Source organism: Sceloporus occidentalis, unplaced genomic scaffold (genome assembly GCF_023333645.1).
Source record: "Sceloporus occidentalis isolate IW3139 unplaced genomic scaffold, rSceOcc1.0.p SCAF_9, whole genome shotgun sequence".
Classification (NCBI taxonomy): Eukaryota; Metazoa; Chordata; class Lepidosauria; order Squamata; family Phrynosomatidae; genus Sceloporus; species Sceloporus occidentalis.
The window spans coordinates 24,947,083-24,963,543 of record NW_028316989.1 but is presented as its reverse complement, the minus strand read 5'-3'; the positions used below and the strand labels follow the sequence as shown (position 1 = coordinate 24,963,543).

General features: G+C 47.7%; 1 protein-coding gene across 5 annotated transcripts; it reads right to left on the bottom strand.

Moving 5' to 3' along the window:
* Positions 1 to 12: 12 nt before the first annotated feature.
* Positions 13 to 15,527, bottom strand: LOC149307045 (glucose-6-phosphate exchanger SLC37A4-like). Of its 5 annotated transcripts, XM_089537844.1 has the most exons (11): positions 10,607 to 13,251; positions 9,519 to 9,675; positions 7,700 to 8,145; positions 6,160 to 6,392; positions 4,579 to 4,822; positions 4,192 to 4,350; positions 3,787 to 3,872; positions 3,462 to 3,575; positions 2,143 to 2,208; positions 985 to 1,123; positions 13 to 904 (listed from the first exon to the last, which is right to left on the bottom strand). In XM_089537844.1, exons 3-11 carry the CDS (start codon positions 7,845 to 7,847, stop codon positions 738 to 740), a joined length of 1,356 nt encoding a protein of 451 aa, XP_089393970.1. In that variant the 5' UTR covers positions 7,848 to 8,145; positions 9,519 to 9,675; positions 10,607 to 13,251; the 3' UTR covers positions 13 to 737. The 5 variants fall into 5 exon arrangements, with proteins under 5 accessions (XP_089393970.1, XP_089393973.1, XP_089393972.1 ...); XM_089537847.1 differs by lacking the exons at positions 9,519 to 9,675; positions 10,607 to 13,251 and adding an exon at positions 15,505 to 15,527; XM_089537846.1 differs by lacking the exons at positions 9,519 to 9,675; positions 10,607 to 13,251 and adding an exon at positions 15,212 to 15,480.
* Between the last annotated feature and the right edge of the window lie 934 nt (positions 15,528 to 16,461).

Sequence of the window (16,461 nt, the reverse complement as noted above, 5' to 3'; positions counted from 1 at the left end):
TTATAACAGTCACGATTTGTAACAATATCTATTTTCAGTCTTGCTGCATGATTATCCAGGACTTCCCATAGTTGCATTCCCTCAATATTAAAGGAGGATAAGAGGGGTCGAGAGAGGAGGCAATAGTACATCTCACTAAATCTGTGCCTGTGTGCCTTCATTCCCTGTTCAGGCTCAGGAACTCAAAATACAAGCCTAGCAAGACACAGGTACCTTGTTCCATGTCCCTCTAGCTAAGGAATGCCATCTTTCCTTCTTGTAACTGCCTCATATTCAAATGCAGTTTGGTGGACCTTGCTGTCTTGGAATGTGAGGGAAGAGTTCTGCAGGTGTGAGTCAACACCATTTTGCTGTTTGGGTGTGTCTTGTACTGTATTATACACAAGGGCATCTCCCTCTCCAGGCAGCAGGAAGGCTCTTATATGGCTTCTCTACATTGATTCCCATGGACAAGACATGAGGGCTGCCCATAAGATCAGCAGTAAGTGGCAGTCAATTACAAGTGAGAAAACCATGGTTTAAGTAGAGTTGTGATCACTAAGTCCAAAACATGATGGTCTCCCTATGTTTTTTAGGAACATGAAGTGGATTATTTTGCTAAGTTTTCCCCAGAAAACGGCAGAGGACTAAGTCATGGTGCAGCATTAGTGGTTAGTTCTGCCTCTGATACTAGGATGTTTAAAAAAAATCGATGATTGTAGCAGGAGGCTCCTCCACAGCCAAGCCACTGCTGTGCTTCAGTCAGCCTTCTTTGGCACACGCCCCATCTTGGTTCGGATGTTTCTCAAGAAGAAGAAGGCCAAGGTGCTGGCAGTGCAAGTCATTTCTGCTACCCAGAAAGCTGTCCCCCAGCTGTAGTGCTTGGCAATGGTGCTGAAAGGCAGCCCAGCCAGGAACCCTCCAACTGTGAAAGGGAAAGGAGAGGAAATCAGAGAAAACCCAAGAAGCCTTTCCACCCTCAGTCCACCTTGGAGCGCCACTCACCGTTTGCCATTAGTGCAACAATGGCATGCGAAGTTCCACACAGGTTTGATGGAGCGCTTTCATTGGCTATGACTCCAAACAATGCAATTGGTCCATAAGAGCAAAATCCAAAGGCAGCTCCTAATAGCAGGATCCAGATCTAGCAAAAAAAGGTCAGGGGAAAAAAAATTCAGGAGCGTGGTGTGCTGAGGACGCAGCCTCCCTGCAGCTTCAGGCTGATCCGTCTTTACTCTTCACGTGTGTGTGTGTGTATTTGGTGGGTTTTTCAGGCTATGTGGCCATGTTCTAGAAGAGTTTCTTCCTGATGTTTCGCCAGCATCTGTGGCTGGCATCTTCAGATTTCTCTGGCAGATTTCTCTGGCAAAATGTCAGGAAGAAACTCTACTAGAACATGGCCACATAGCCTGAAAAATCCACAAAAAACTATGGATGCCGGCCATAAAAGCCTTCGACTTCACCTCACCTGTAAGTTGGTTTCTGTGGTGAGGTGACACTAAAATATATTTCACTCTGTGCAGAATTTGCAGTTCCATTGTCGGTTTTTGTTTTTTTGTTTTTGGTAATTGGTTAATTAGGTTACAAACAAAAGCAGCAATGGTTTTTATGAAAAGCAAAGCCTACTATGATGAAGGTGTTAACAGATGCTTTAAAAATTTCAGTAACAGACTATACAAATCAGAAGCTTTTGCTTGTTAGTCTGATAGTATTTCTAAGTAAATGTACCTATCAATACAAGCAAAAACTAATTTATCACCCACCCACCAGCAATACCCCAAAAGCCATTTCAGAAGTTCTGTGGCCAGAAGCTACTACAGTTGGCCCTTAGTATCCACAGGGGGTTTGTTCCAGGGCCCTCCCTCCATGGATATAAAAATTTGTGGATGCTCAAATCCCAATAAATACAATGGTGCAGTAAAATGGTGTCCCTTATAGAAAATGGCAACATCAAGCTTTGCTTTTTGGAATTTATATATATTTGGTTGAATCTGTGGATACTGAGGACCTGTACTTAATGAAGTATATCTGACACAAGACAGAGAGCATGAAAGGATGCGGCAGGGAGCTTTAACCACTACTGGCTGTTCATAGCCCTCTTTCTAAGAACTGCTGGACAACACAGTGGAGAAAGCAGAAGGAGAGAATAAAGCAAGATAAGACCTCATGTTCTGTTAAGCCCACGAGATTAGCAAGAGGGTGGAGGGCTAGAATCCAAGAGTTGCTTTCCTGAGAAAGAAAGAAGGAAACAATGAGCAAGATGTATTGAAAAGCATCAGGAAGAGAGAGGAAGAGAGAGAGAGAGCGGTTGCAATGGTCAGGACTGTCACCCAGGAAGCCACCCCCAACCCTGCCACCATCAGCCCCAAGGCTTTCAGTGGGAAAATGTTCCACCGCAGTGCCTTCCTGAAGCTCAGCATTTTGCATGCTCAGGGCTGCTTTCAGATTTCAAAGCCAGCCTGATGTGGGTTAAGGGTCTAATGACAAGTTTGTCATTTCTTTCTGAAATAAACTCAGTGCCTCCCAACTCCACATTCATTTGACTGTGAAAAGGCTTATTATAGGACAGACGGTTCACCAATATATACAGAGATTATTGGTCTCAGTAGCTGCTCCATGTGGGCGATACTCTGAGTGTACTAGGGCTTGCAAAAAAATAAATAATCTCAACTTGCCCTCCACAACTAAATCATTCTGTCATCCTAATACTCTAAGTGAGTGAACAAAAAGTTTAGGGGGGATAAAAGGGAAACAGCAATTTTATTAAAACAATGTGTTGCAATGGAATGCTAAAAAGATATTAAAAGAAATTACAAAGCATAGAGTATATGCTATCCTGAACACAAAAAGGCTTGTTCTGGCCTGTAAGCCACGCCCTAACATGCACAAGGCTAGTTTAACCAGTCAGTACTGGGCTAGGGAACTGCAAATCCCATACGGAGGTATCAAGCACACAAAATACCAATTCCTCTCTGCCGCTCAACATGGAATTAAAAGAGATAACACAATATGTCCATACAGTTGGGGAGTGCACAACTGTATGGACATATTGTGTTATCTCTTTTAATTCCATGTTGAGCGGCAGAGAGGAATTGGTATTTTGTGTGCTTGATACCTCCGTATGGGATTTGCAGTTCCCTAGCCCAGTACTGACTGGTTAAACTAGCCTTGTGCATGTTAGGGCGTGGCTTACAGGCCAGAACAAGCCTTTTTGTGTTCAGGATAGCATATACTCTATGCTTTGTAATTTCTTTTAGTATCTTTTCAGCATTCCATTGCAACACATTATTTTAATAAAATTGCTGTTTCCCTTTTATCCCCGCTAAACTTTTTGTTCACTCACTTGTTTGTTTCAGTTTAGGGCATCCCCTCCCAGTTTCTCCTTATCCTAATACTTTAAGCCTTTCCCCCAGTTCTTCTTGCTATACTGTATGCCTGTCTGGTTAACATGCAATATTGTGCGCTGCTCTTCTGTGGCTTACCTTGGGAGAGCTGTCTGTGACCGTGACCCGGAATAGGTACATTGATGCAGACATGCCTGCCATCATGGTGAGGAGAAGTGTGTGTCGAGGGTTCCCATAAATGGAGAGGCCCACCTGCAACACATACATGGATGAGTACAAGGGCCAAGGAGAAAGTGTGAGGGGTTGGATAATGTCCCTGCCTTAAAATGGCCAGCAATCCCTCCCTGAGATACAGCTATGCCTGTTTCAGCATCCACTGTCTGACTGGATCACTGTCCCCTGTGTAGCCCTTCTTGGAACATGAGGGTTCAGGGGAAGCCCACCATGAGATGTGGCCACTTACGCGTGCCACTGCTCGGTCTGAAAGATAGCCAGCCACAATACTTCCAATCAGCCCGCCAACTTCCAAGGCACTCATGTAGGAACTTCCTATAGGAGAAAGGAAACAGCAGTCCATTTGGGAGAACAGGGACATGATAAGAGGCTAGCAGCCCTATGCTCCACACAGTTTGCTTCCTTGCAGAACACAAGTTGTTGCAGCAAGAGGTGTCATGGCAGTTCCCAGCCTGTCCCACTCACACACTCAGCACCATACACTCTTCCCCCTGCAAGAAGTTCCGGCAAGGAATAGCTGCAGGAAACACACTGCAACAAGCGCTGGGAATGGTCAGAGCCCCTGGCCCCCCACTCCATTCTCCCAGCTGCCTTTAGGGCTCTGGGACCTCGGTGGTGGACTGGTGCCTCGTACCCACAAGTGCAGATTGTCCTCTCTCCTGGATGAGGAACAGCTGGCCCCAGTCTGTGCAGCATGTCTTCACACCAAAGACAACCAGATAGCCAGTTGATAGGACCCAGAGGTATGGGGAAAGCAGCAGCTCAGCCAGGGTGCTGTCACCTGCTGAAGAACCTGCAAGAAAGAGGCTGTTACACATGAAGTCCAGCCACGGGTCCATTCCAGAACTTCCCTCCAATCATTACTGGCACCTGCTATGTACTCTCTTTTCCTCTGCACCACACTTGCCTTTGCCAAGACTACCTGCTCCTCCAAACTGCACGCCTTCCTCTTTGCCACCAAGGCCCAAAGGAGTCCCTGCCCTGCGACCCTGCAGCTCTCCCCGCCTAGCCAGGCACTCACCCTTCTTCCCTTTCTTGGAGCCAGGCTCAATGTTGGGCAGTCCCACATCTGAGGGCTCGTTCTTAATCAGGAGCAGACACACAAAGGAGGCGGCCACACACACACAGCCAGATAGGGCCAGAGTTGTGCGCCAATCGTAGCTCAGCGCCATCAGAGCAGCCACAATGGGGCCCAGCCCGCCTGCCAGGTTCATGCTGGTGGAGAGGACTGCCCACCAAGTCCCAAACTGGGAAGGTTCAAACCACTACACAGAAGGAGAGAAAGAGCAGGTGTTGGTGTGGCTCCCGTGGACAGGGCCTGCTGTGAACACAAAAGACTGGTGTGATCCTCACACCACACTCCCCTCCCCAGATCCCAAATGCGGATGCCCTCATTCCACTTACAGGGGCCACTGAGGAGATGCAAGCCAGTCCTGCGAGGAAAACATCCCTTCCTTCCAATGCACAGTGCCCAAGAACTAAGTTAACTAGCAAAACTTTACTTTTACAATGCTTTTGAGCCTCTTTGTCCTCAAAGTGGAACAGGATAAGTAAAATGCACTAAGCAGAATAAAACAAAATACAATTTTCACCCTATTAAATCTGCACAATGCAAAACACCAGCATCTCAGAGCATAGGTCAGGGGCTAAACAGATGGGCAGGGCCTGGCACTGGCCATTGCCTGCAGCTGGTCCAGCAGCAAGTGGACTATCGGCTTCTGTGCAAAATGTGAGACAGAAAGAGGGGAAGCTGCTCTGGGATCACTGTAATCTGCCTTGGCCACTCATCTACCTGCAGGGCAACTCCTTGCGGTTTACCAAGTGCCACTCTCAGGAACATGTGCAGCCCTAGATATTTCTGCTTCTAAGGGTCAGAATTGCAAATGGAGTCAAACAGGGCAGCTGGGATTCCTGCTCGAAGACTGGGCTGTTAGTGGCTAGTAACCATGGAGACTGCATGCCACCTCCAGCTTCAGGGGCAGCATGCCTCCAAAGGCCAGCTTTGAAGGCATCCAACTGGCCACTGTGGGAGAGCAAAGTCCAGACTAAAGGGGCCTCAGATCTCATTCAGCTGAGGGCTCTCCTGAGGTTGCCTGGACACTGGCCTCAGCTGCAGAGTACCCAGCTCAGCTGTTGCGTCGGGCTCTCTGCAGCGTCCGCTCCTTCAGTGTCATTTGATCGCTTCTTTCTCAGTCAGCCTTGGGACACTGCCGCTGCTGCCACCACCATCACTGGGGGCAGATCAGCCTCCCAAGAATATCTCATTAGACTGCAACATGATATGGCTTGTGATTTATAGCTCCCACAACTGATACTCAGCCTAGAAATACTACCGCAGAGAAGCAAAGCAGAAAGGCCTTCCCCTCCATTGCTCAGGGCAGGAAAGAGCAAGCAAAGGGCCTGCAGACCTCCAAACAGTGACATGAAAACCCAACAACTAAATGGCAGGAGAGGATCCAAAGATATTCCAGCAGCCTATTGATTTTGAGAGACCTCCACTGAGAAAAGATTCCTGCCTGCTGTGCTCCTGGCACTGGCCCCTGCTGGAAGTCTGCTGCCAGGGACATCCCTTAGATCAAGGGCACTCCCTCGGTGGGCTTACCTTGCGCAGCACCTTCCCGCATGGGGGCCACCCCAGGCCCTGGGCCAGGCCATTGAGGAACCACAGCCCTGCGAAGATGGGGACGGTCGAGCTCCTGGCGAAGACAACGTTCACTAAGCCCACCAACAGGAGGCCAGAGGAGAAAAGCCAGCGGGCGCTCATTTGGTCCGACAGAACCCCACTGATGAACTTGCTAATGGCGTAGGCTGCAGACTGGCTGCTGGTGATGAGACCTTCATTGGACAAAAGCCAAATACAGTAACAATAGGAAGGGTTCACAGATGCATTAAAAAGAGCCTGGTCTGCAGGGTACTCCCTCAACCAGGCAGGTGGCATCAGCATGTGAACTGAGCAAAATGACAGGCAATATCTCATCTGCATGTGGAGTGGTTCCAGTGAGACCCTCCATCAGTTAGTCCCCCCAAGCTGCTTGCAGTACTTTAGAATACAAAACTCACTTGAAAGAGCAGCTCACACCTGCATGCTTTCTCTAGCAGCAAAGGCTCTGCTACTAGGGATGTGTTGCTCATGTTTTTGGCTGGTCTAACACAGTTGGGCACACTGTATTTGTTAATGCAATAGGAGCCTGTGGGCTCTTCTTTGGGATACAGCTGTTTACATTCTTTATGCAACACTTGGTGCTTCTTTTACACTTACATAATAAAGTACTCACTACTCTCTTATGGGTACACCAAAACAACTTTTTCCATGAAGACTTGGTATAATTCCTTAATCCCCATACCCTGCTAAGATTTAATTGAAAGCCCTGTGGCTGAAATAAGCACAGATTCTTCCCGTTTAACCCTGCTTTCATCTCCTTTTCCTTTTCTCCATGGACAAGAAGAGGCAGACATTGATTCCCTTGCATTTTGTACATGCCCAATACATAGATAGTGCTGTCTAAGTAATAGGAATAACATCACCAATGATGCTAGGGAAAGTAATAAAAAAGATCACACTTTGTATCAACGTCAGGTTGAGAAGTGATGCCATTCTTTGCAGATGAGTGGAAGGGGGCTAATGTGTCCTTGTGGGGCTTAAGCTCATGACTGTCAATGGTACAAGAGGGATGTTGGACTAGAGAGGCCTCCTTGGGGTCTGCACAGCTAATCTTATGACATGCTGTACAATGAAGTGGGCTGGACTATCACCAAAAGGCTGACTCTCTAAGCAGACTCAACAATAACCACCTTTATTTGGAAAGGAAAGGGGTTTAACTACTCCAGGAAGCCCAGCTGGCAGCTGTCCTGAAGATCAGTCCCCAAATTGCAAGCGGGGACTGGCCTCTTTCCAAAGAAAATGAGAACAAAGTCCCTCCAGCAAGGCAACAGAAGCATTCTAAGTGAGTCCCTAAACAAAGACATGCAGAGTTCCTCAAACTCCCACATAAATTCTTTCAGTATGCCAAGAGATCTTGAAGCAACTTTGAGACTGAGAGGAAGCAGCATAAGCATAAGCTTTCATAGACTTGGTCTACTTCCCCAGATGCAGAAAATCTACACACTTGAAAAACACACAACACCACAAAGCAAGCTCTTACCCAGGTCATCCTTGTCGAGGTCTATCTCTTCCATGAGCGAAGGCATCACAAAGGAAAAGGTTTTTCTGTTGAAATAGTAGAGGGTGTACCCCACATACATGGCAGTGAATATAACCAGCTGATAATAGCCATAACTCTTTCCTGCCATTGTGACTCTATGGAGGAAAAGAAGGTGCCCCTGGCACGAAGGAGGTCTCTTCTGCCTGCCTTAAGGGACCATTTCCCAGGAGTGGCAGGGCTGAGAGGAGGGGTGGCACCAGCGTGCTGCAAAGGGGGAACCAGCAGCTGTCCAGAGGCTAGTGAGTGGCAGCCGCTTGCCAGGGTTTCTGCTGAGTTTGGGCTTTGCTGGCGTTCTCTCACTCTCTGCTCTGCTCAGGGCCTCCTTCTGGAGAATCATTAACCTAGGGAACATGGCTGGACATTCCGTTCAGCATGAAGCCATCTGCCTGCAGTGGAACAAACAAAAGAAGCTAGCCTGAGATCAAGGGGGCTGTCTTCAGAGAGATTAAAGGGCTTTCCTCAGCCCCACTGCACTCTGACCCCTGAACTCAAATAGCACAAGATGGCCTGGAAAAGAGCAATGCCTTCCTGGAAAAAGGCTGGAGCACAATCCAGGGAAGGAATTGAAGCCCGTTTGCAACAGCATAAGAGAGCTTCCTATGAGTGCTCCCAGCATCTTTCTTGGAGCCTCTCAGGAGGAGAAACCAAGCTACACAAGCAATCTTCCTCAGCTGAAACATTAGGGAGAAAAGTCAGGAATAAACTCTTCTAGAACATGGTCACACTGCCTGAAAAACCCACAAAAATCTATGGATGCAGGTCATGAAAGCCTTCGACTTCACATTAGGGAGAGTTTGCCAAGGTCATCCAACTTCTTTGCTAGTTGGAAAGCAGTTTTTCTTTTGTATTGGTACTGTATTTACATTAAAAGGGGGAGAAAATCCCCTCCCCCCATTTCCATATTAATGTGCAAAATTTATTTTCTGTCTTTCATTTAATCATCATTTTAAAGGCAAATGCCAGATCAAAAGCAAAAAGATAAAATGACTAAACTTCTACTTGCTAAAATACAAAAATAAAAGCAGCACAGAAATCAGAAAGGCAGCATAAGAACAGCTATTAAAAAGGGGAACAATTAAAACCATAGTTTAGTTTAAAGCGTTGGCAAATAAAATAATTTTAGCCTGGTCCCTTAAGCTTAGGTTTTAGTGCATGGCATACACACATCTTTACATATGGAGTTCCATTACTGGGGCACCCCATTCCCCCTCAAAAGATGATCCTATCTTTACTGCCACTTGCCCGGCCTCCAAAGGAGGGGCCTCTGACGAAAGGCTCAGTGTTTAGGCTCAGTGAGAGCAGGTGATCCTTTAACTAGGAGGTCCAAAGCTTGAGGGGTTGTTAAAGGTCAACCCCAGCACTTGGAATTGTGCCTGGAAACATGTATAAAGCCAGGGAAGATGTTTTAATGCTGGCAGGCAAGTCCTGTAACCAAGAGCACCAGTGTTCCTCATACTGTTTGGCTCAAAGTTTCCACTTCCCCTGTAAAGGTGAGGTGCAAGAGCTAACAAATGGTACCAGTGGGCTGTGGCACCCCCCTAAAGACAGAAGGCACTTTTGGCTGCCAATGCCACCTGAATCACCAATGGGGTGTCAGAAACCCCATTGTAGTCCCCAATTACAACATTGAAGCTGACTTTTGAAAAGTAACAGCTTTATTGGAGAAAGAGATACATACGTACAACAGAAAAGACTTTTTTGTCAGGAATGAAAGTGTACATTAACATATGGTTTATATAACCCCAGAAAGCAAACTCACCCCATCAAGCAATAAAGCAAATTAATTGGGTAACTATTTCCCACGCAGTGATGAATCTCCTCCCCAATGAGGTAATGTCCTCCAGTCCGGGATCTTTGGCAACCTCTCAAAACAATTAAGTTCTCACACAGCGTTATCTCCCCACTGCACCTGTGACCTTGAAGCATAAACCTTACGCCACAACTAAACTAAGTAATATTAAACCTTAACAGCTTATATGTATGATTGAGCAGAAATATAAAACCCATCATCCCACCCCCCAACATATATAGCAGCATCTTAAAATATTATAGCAGCATATTAAAGTATAATGAACATATTAACTTAACATCATATAAGCAATAAGCACTCTATGTTTTAGTTCCCCCTCCCATCACAGAGACCTGTCTCTAGCTCTTTGAAGACCAGGCCTGTGCTAGCAGGGTAACTCCCTCCACATTCCAACCTTAACAAGCAAGAACCTATTCTAACAGTCAGTCTACCTCTTTCTAGTACATTCTATTAACCCATTATAAAATCTAGCATTAAACCAACTACTAACTTACCTAATAAAATTCAAACAAACCCCTAAACTTATAACCCCCAGACAGAAACCCCGAATGAATAAATGAATGAAGGGGATTTCTGACAGGCCAGGGCTAACAGCCGCAGCAACATACAAACCAGCTTCTGCAGTGGAAGTACAGGCTGAGAAAAACAAGGGGCCCTCCATAACACAAATGCCAGGGAGCAGAGGAAAAGTCCTCCATCACGGTTGGAAATTTACACGGCTTCTTACAAAAGCAGTCACGGGGAAATCCAGGGACCTAATGCAGGCTGTGGACCCTCTCTGGGTTGCCCTTCCCAAAGCAGAAGAAAGCCAAAGGGACACTGGAGCAACTGAACCACCGCTGCCAGTTGCTCTGCTCCATCGCTTTCCCACGCAAGGAAGAAGAGAGGAGCAAAAAATTGGGCCCCCACTTGAAATGCCTGGGAACATATGTTGAGGGCCCACAATTCAACCCGTTTGTGGGCCATCTAGTCACCCCACTGCTTCCCCCTTTTTGTTGTGAGGATGTACTGTATACACCTGATTTGTGATGCAGTACCTTTATGTGTGGATTTCCCTCTCTCAGCTCTTTCTCTGGCAGAGATGTCACCATTCAAACCATCTGGCCTTCCAGTGTATCAAAGGGCCGGGAGAGCAATTACCCAAAGGGACGGCTGCAGTGGCTGGGTGACAAGACAATGCACCGTTGTGGCATCAGTGGTTCCTGGTGCACATGTGATGAGGCCGGTGGTGGAGTTATCCTTATACTGATTTGGGACCAAAGAATAATTAACAGAGATAACATTATAAAAGGGTAACTGCCTGCAATAGGCAGCCAGGCTGAGAGGAACGGGCCAAAGACAGAGAAAGTGTGCAAAGCCTTCTAAATACACTTTTTGCCAGTGCAAGAATGGCGTGCAGTTTCTTGTGACACTTATCATAGAACCACAGAGTTGGAAGCGACCACAAGGGCCATCCAGCCCAGCCCCATCCTGCCATGCAGGAACTCACAATCACTTCTCTCTGAGACCAAGACTACTATACACTTTTAAATTTTTCTTTAAAAACATCACATTTTACCCAATCTTCACTATGTCTATGTAAATACATTTAGGTTGTGCATATGATAATTTAAAGGTATAATTTTAATTTTGCTAGTTGCTTATATCATGACATCACGTAGAACTATATATATGGGAATTACGATTTGCAAGTAACATTAGTGGAAAAAAGCATGGCTAAGGATTCTGTATGGGGTGAAATGGGAGGAAGAAGAGGAGGTCAGTGGCTTGGGGTGACCCCATGCGTGACCGCACCGGGTGACCCAAACCCCGAGGGCACCACTGTTTGGGAGGAAGGGGTTACAAAAACAAGGCAAGTGTTGGTTCCTGGCTTCCATTCAGGACAGGTGAGATCTTTGCAAAACGCACACCCTTTTCTTGCCAGCCTGATGCAGAGATGGCTCTGAAAGCTGGAGGTGGTTGTGGTTGCATACCTTATCCATGGATGTATCTGTTGGTGGCCAATAAAAGGAAGAGCCTCCCTAGGCAGAGGCAGTCTACCTCTCCATCTTAGCTATTGGAAATAAACAGAAGTGGGAGGCCATTGGACCTCATGACCCACTTTGGGGGCTTTTTGGAAACTATGAGCTGCAAACTGGGTGGCATCCTTCTTATACAACCCTTGCTGCCATTATTTATTTATTTTGCAATAAATAAATGCAACTTCATCTAAATATTCAACCTCAATAAGTAAATACACTTCAGTACAACTCCCAGGAAGCTTCCTCAGCCAGTGGGGCCACCAAATGGGGGATTGTGGGAGCCATTTTACCAATCTCCTCCCCTTCCATAAGTTCACCTTGTTGTTATTGTTGTGGGCCTTCAAGTAATTTCCAACTTATGGTGGCCCACGTGGAGTAGTGGTTTGAGACAATGGAGACGAGGGTTCGAATCCTGACTCAGGCATTTAAACTTGCCAAGTCACACTCTCTCAGCCCCAGAGGAAAGCAAAGGCAAAAACCCCTCTGAACAAACCTTGCCAAGATGGAGACCTCAAGGCTTAGGGATCTGTTAATATTTCTGACAGAATACACAGTGCCCAGAGGTCTTCATGTTAATAGGCAATTTAAACATGTTATAAATAAAATAATAACTTATTTGCTACTCTAAGGACACTCATGCACCAGAAGCTCTTAGCTGGACAGATTAATTCTTTTACCTCAACATTTAAGATGTTGGATAACGGCCAATATCTTCCTGATTTCACTTAACCTGGAAGTCAGGTTTCCTTGACTCTGCTTCCCTTCTTTATTATTCTTCACTTGCCTTCCCTTTGTCTCCTCTTTGGCTTACTTTCTGCCCCATTCCCTCTTTATATACTTTGTCTGTGGGCTTGAACCTTGACTATGTTTATTTCTATCACACAGCTGTGGAGAAATTTAAAATCCTGAGCTAAACATTGTCTGAAACATTGTATAAAATGTATAAATAAGTTTGCTACCATGATAAAAATCACCTCAGGGAGGCCAGGTTACTTTGCATAAAGGAAGCCTACTGTTGACAGGGAAGCCATGACACTTGACAGACGAAACTATTGCCCAAGGCAGCCTTCCACATCCCAGCACTCCCCAATGTGTTGGACTACAGCCTCCACCATCCCCATCCATCATGGCCAAAGACCACTCTGGTTGAGATAGTGGGAATCACTATTCGCCACACTGGACTGTTTTAGTCAAACTCTGGCGGAATTTATATGGCTGAGGGGGATCCAAACAGGACAACTTTTCATAGGCCAGTTTACTAACTTTCAGCTGGCTCTTATTGGTTCATAGCCATAGACCAATGAGTGGGCTGATTTTTGGCGGGCTTGTAGGTTATTGGCCGGAGGGTCTGGGCTGGGACTGTATAAAAGGGAACCCCCAAATCTGCCAGAGGTCAGTTGGAGCTGAGCTGCCAAGAGCTGAAGAATCACAGAATCATAGAGTTGGAAAAGACCCCAAAAAGGGCCCTGATCCAGTCCAGCCCTTCTTCTGCCATGCAGGAACTCTCAATCAAAGCATCCCCATTGACAGATGGCCATCCAGCCTCTGTTTGAAGACCTCCAAGGAAGGAGCAGGGACGTAGCTAGGATTTTAGGAAGGGGGGGTCCAGACTGAGTGCCACCATTATAATAGGGCTTAGGTGCGGCGGCGCAGCAGCACACACCATTCATTTTTCTAATGGAAGGGGGGGGTCCGGACCCCAAGAACCCCCCCCCCTTGGCTACGTCCCTGGAAGGAGACTCCATCACTCTCCAAGGAAAGAGTGTGTTCCACTGTCAAACAGCCCTTACTCCCAGGAAGTTCCGCCTAACGTTGAGCTGGAATCTCTTTTCCTGCAGCTTGCATCCATTGCTCCACTGGGTCTTGTTCTCTGGAGCAGCAGAAAACAAGCCTGCTCCCTCCGCAAGATGACAACCCTTCAAATATTTAAAGAACAAGAAGAACAAGAAGAGGAGCCTGGAATGACTGAAGGCAGGAGCCAGGAAGAAGGCAGAAGAAAAGCTGAAGGCACTGAAGGCAGGAGCTGGGAAGAGCTCCAGAAGGAGACATTGGGAAGGAGGCAGAAGAAGAACCGGAATAATCACTGAAGGCAGAAGATGGGGAAAGTTCCAGAAGAAGGCCTGGGAAGAAGGCAGAAGGAAAGCTGGAATCCCTGAAGGCAGAAGATGGGAAGAGCTCAGCCAGAAGGAGAGCCTGGGAAGCAGCTGGGAGAAACCTCAAGGGACTGATGAAGGCAGATGCTGGGAAGGAGGCAGAAGGAAAGTTGGGATCTTTGCAGGCATTAAAAAAGGGTGCAAAAAGTGCTGGAATCAGTGTGTCTTTCTTGAGTCTTTTGTCAGTTGTATGGGGTCAAATATTGGGTGGTATATTATTCAGGGAATAATGGTCATACATTACCAGCTTCATACCTGGGTCAATACACAACTGAGTGTGGTACAATAGTTTTTGTGTTTGGCTTTGGGAGTTTGGGTTTCAGTCTCTTACCAAGGCCTGGAAAATGAGGGGGTGGTTTTGGGCAAGTGGTCCTCAAGGTGAAAGGTAAATCTCTCAACAAATGCCCCGAAGCCTATTCTGTAAATCAGAGTTCATGTGAAAGCACATAACAATAACATTAACATAAATTACAAGGTTCTAATATGTAGGTTTTGAGAGGTATCCCAGGCCTAATGCACACTCAGTATAGAAAGCGTGCCAAAGCAATGAATGCTACCCAAATGGTGGCCTGGGGACCAGGGCAGGGCCTTGAGGCCTCACCTCTCTATTGGTTCTTAGGGAGTTTCCAGGTAAGAAACACAATTGCGACCAAAACTGGTTCTTGGCACACTACTATATTATGGGACCAAACATGAAATGCTATATTATTTAAGGTGCAATGGTCACACATCAACAGCTTTGTACCTGGATCCCTACATAACTGGCGGCACTTTTCTCTAGCATTACAAAGTGTGGTCCAATGGTTGTTGTGTCTGACTTTGGAAGTCTGGGTTTCAGTCTCTTCCAAGGTCTGGAAACTGAGAGGTGACTTTGGGCAAGTGGCCCTCAGGGGAAGGTCAAGGTAGACCTTTGAATACATCTCTCCAAGCCTATTCCATGAATCAGAGCTCATGTGAAAACACATAACAACACCAACATATATATTGCAAGGTTCTGCTGTCTAAAGAGGTATCCCAGCCCTAACCTACACTCCAGGGCTGTAACACTGAAGGTCTACTGAAACAATGAAGGCTACTCAAAATGGTGGCCTGGGGACCAGGCTGGGCCTTAGGCATGGCTCCTGGAGGTTTCCAGGAAGGAAGCACAGTTCCCGCCCAAACCTGCCCTCGGTCCTTGGCGCATTCCTTGGCGATGCCCTGGCGCCGGTGGAGCAGAAGCTGCCTGGACCCAGCCCTGCTTTGCCTCATGCCAGGGCTCTCTCCTCGCGCGAGGGAGGCTCCTGGGGCCAGGGCCGGTCCTTTCCGTATCCCTGGCATGAGGCCCCGAAGTTCTGGGCCAGCGAGAGCCGCCTTCCAGGGCTGCCTCTCCTCCCACCGCTCTCACGCTCCGGAGGGAGGGAGGGAGGGAGCCTTTCACCCAGTTCAGGCCCCGGAGCCCCCGCAGCCGGACTTTCACCTGTTTACTCACAGGAGGCCGTTTTGTTTATCTAGAGCAAGGAGGCTCCGGGTTCAGAAGGGAAGGGAAACGAGGCCCTCCTCAGGCCAACAATCGAAGGCCGCATCCACACTGGAGAGGGAACCCGGCCTGGCGCCGCTTTAACTCTTCCTGGCTCAGGGCTATGGAATCCTGGGAGTTGGAGTTTGTTGTGGGCCCAGAGCGGAGAGCAGGGCCTGCAAAAGTTACTTTCTCCCTCAATCTGCCTGGCCTAGCCCCCGAAGTCACTTCCCCAGTCTCTCTCCAGGAGCCGCTCCGCCTCCTACCGAGCCAGAAGAAGCGCCGCCGCCGCCGCCGCCGCGGAGAAGCGGACGGAACCCTCGCGGCCGGCTCCGCAGCCACCCTCCGCGGAAGTCCCGCCCACACAGAGCGTCCCTCTCGCCCATTGGACAGGGAAATGGCAGTCCCTCGGCTCGCCCAATCCCCGCTGGGCCGCGGGAGCCTTCCGCCAATCGGGGCGGCGTGCGCGCTGCATGTGTAATCCCCATGGCAACGGCATCACCCTCTGGCGCATGCGCTTCCCGCCTCAGAAGTCAAACCGCCCTCAGAGCGGTCCGTTCCCGCCAGTGCCTTTGACCATTTTGTCTTCTTGCGAGAGTTCGGGCTTGGCTTGCTCTGGGGCCTGAGGTGTCTGTCTCACTCACGCGGGAGGAGCAGCTAGCTCCCCTTCGTCCTCCACAGCTGCCCCCCAACACTCTCTCTCTTCTGGCTGATGGCTGAGCCAAGGCATAGGCAGATTAACCATCCCAGTCTCTTTCTTGCCATGACACCCACTGGGAGACCTTGGGCAAGTCACACTCTCTCAGCCACAGAAGAGGGCCAAGCAAAACCTGCAACAGAAACGACTCAAAGGCAAACAACCAACCACCTACTCAATATATAGTATAATCTTTAATATATAAAGCAAGAATTCAAAGATATAGCTGCATTCGTTGCAGAATCAGTATGTAGAGAGATCTAGTAGCAGCACCTTTGAGACTCACTGAAAGAAGTTGGCAGCATAAACTTTCCTGGACTTATGCCTACTTCCTCAGATGCACTTCTATATTAAAATCTGTTTATTAAAAGGCATCTACGGAAGTAGACTGAAGTCTAGGGAAGCTCGGTGCTACAAGACCTCTCTACATATAAAGCAAAGGTTGGTTTTCTTCTGAAATCATTTGAGGTGCTGCATTCTCCCAATTTAAGTGTGCAATAAGGCCCTGAAGTGCCACTATCCCAAG

Coding starts and splice junctions, on each gene's coding strand:
- LOC149307045 (XM_089537847.1), bottom strand. CDS start 7,847: ATGGCAGGAAAGAGTTATGGCTATTATCAGCTGGTTATATTCACTGCC. Junction 4,823..6,159: donor GCGGGAAGGTGCTGCGCAAG/GTAAGCCCACCG, acceptor CCTTCTGTGTAG/TGGTTTGAACCTTCCCAGTT. Junction 3,873..4,191: donor AGGACAATCTGCACTTGTGG/GTACGAGGCACC, acceptor TTTCTCCTATAG/GAAGTTCCTACATGAGTGCC.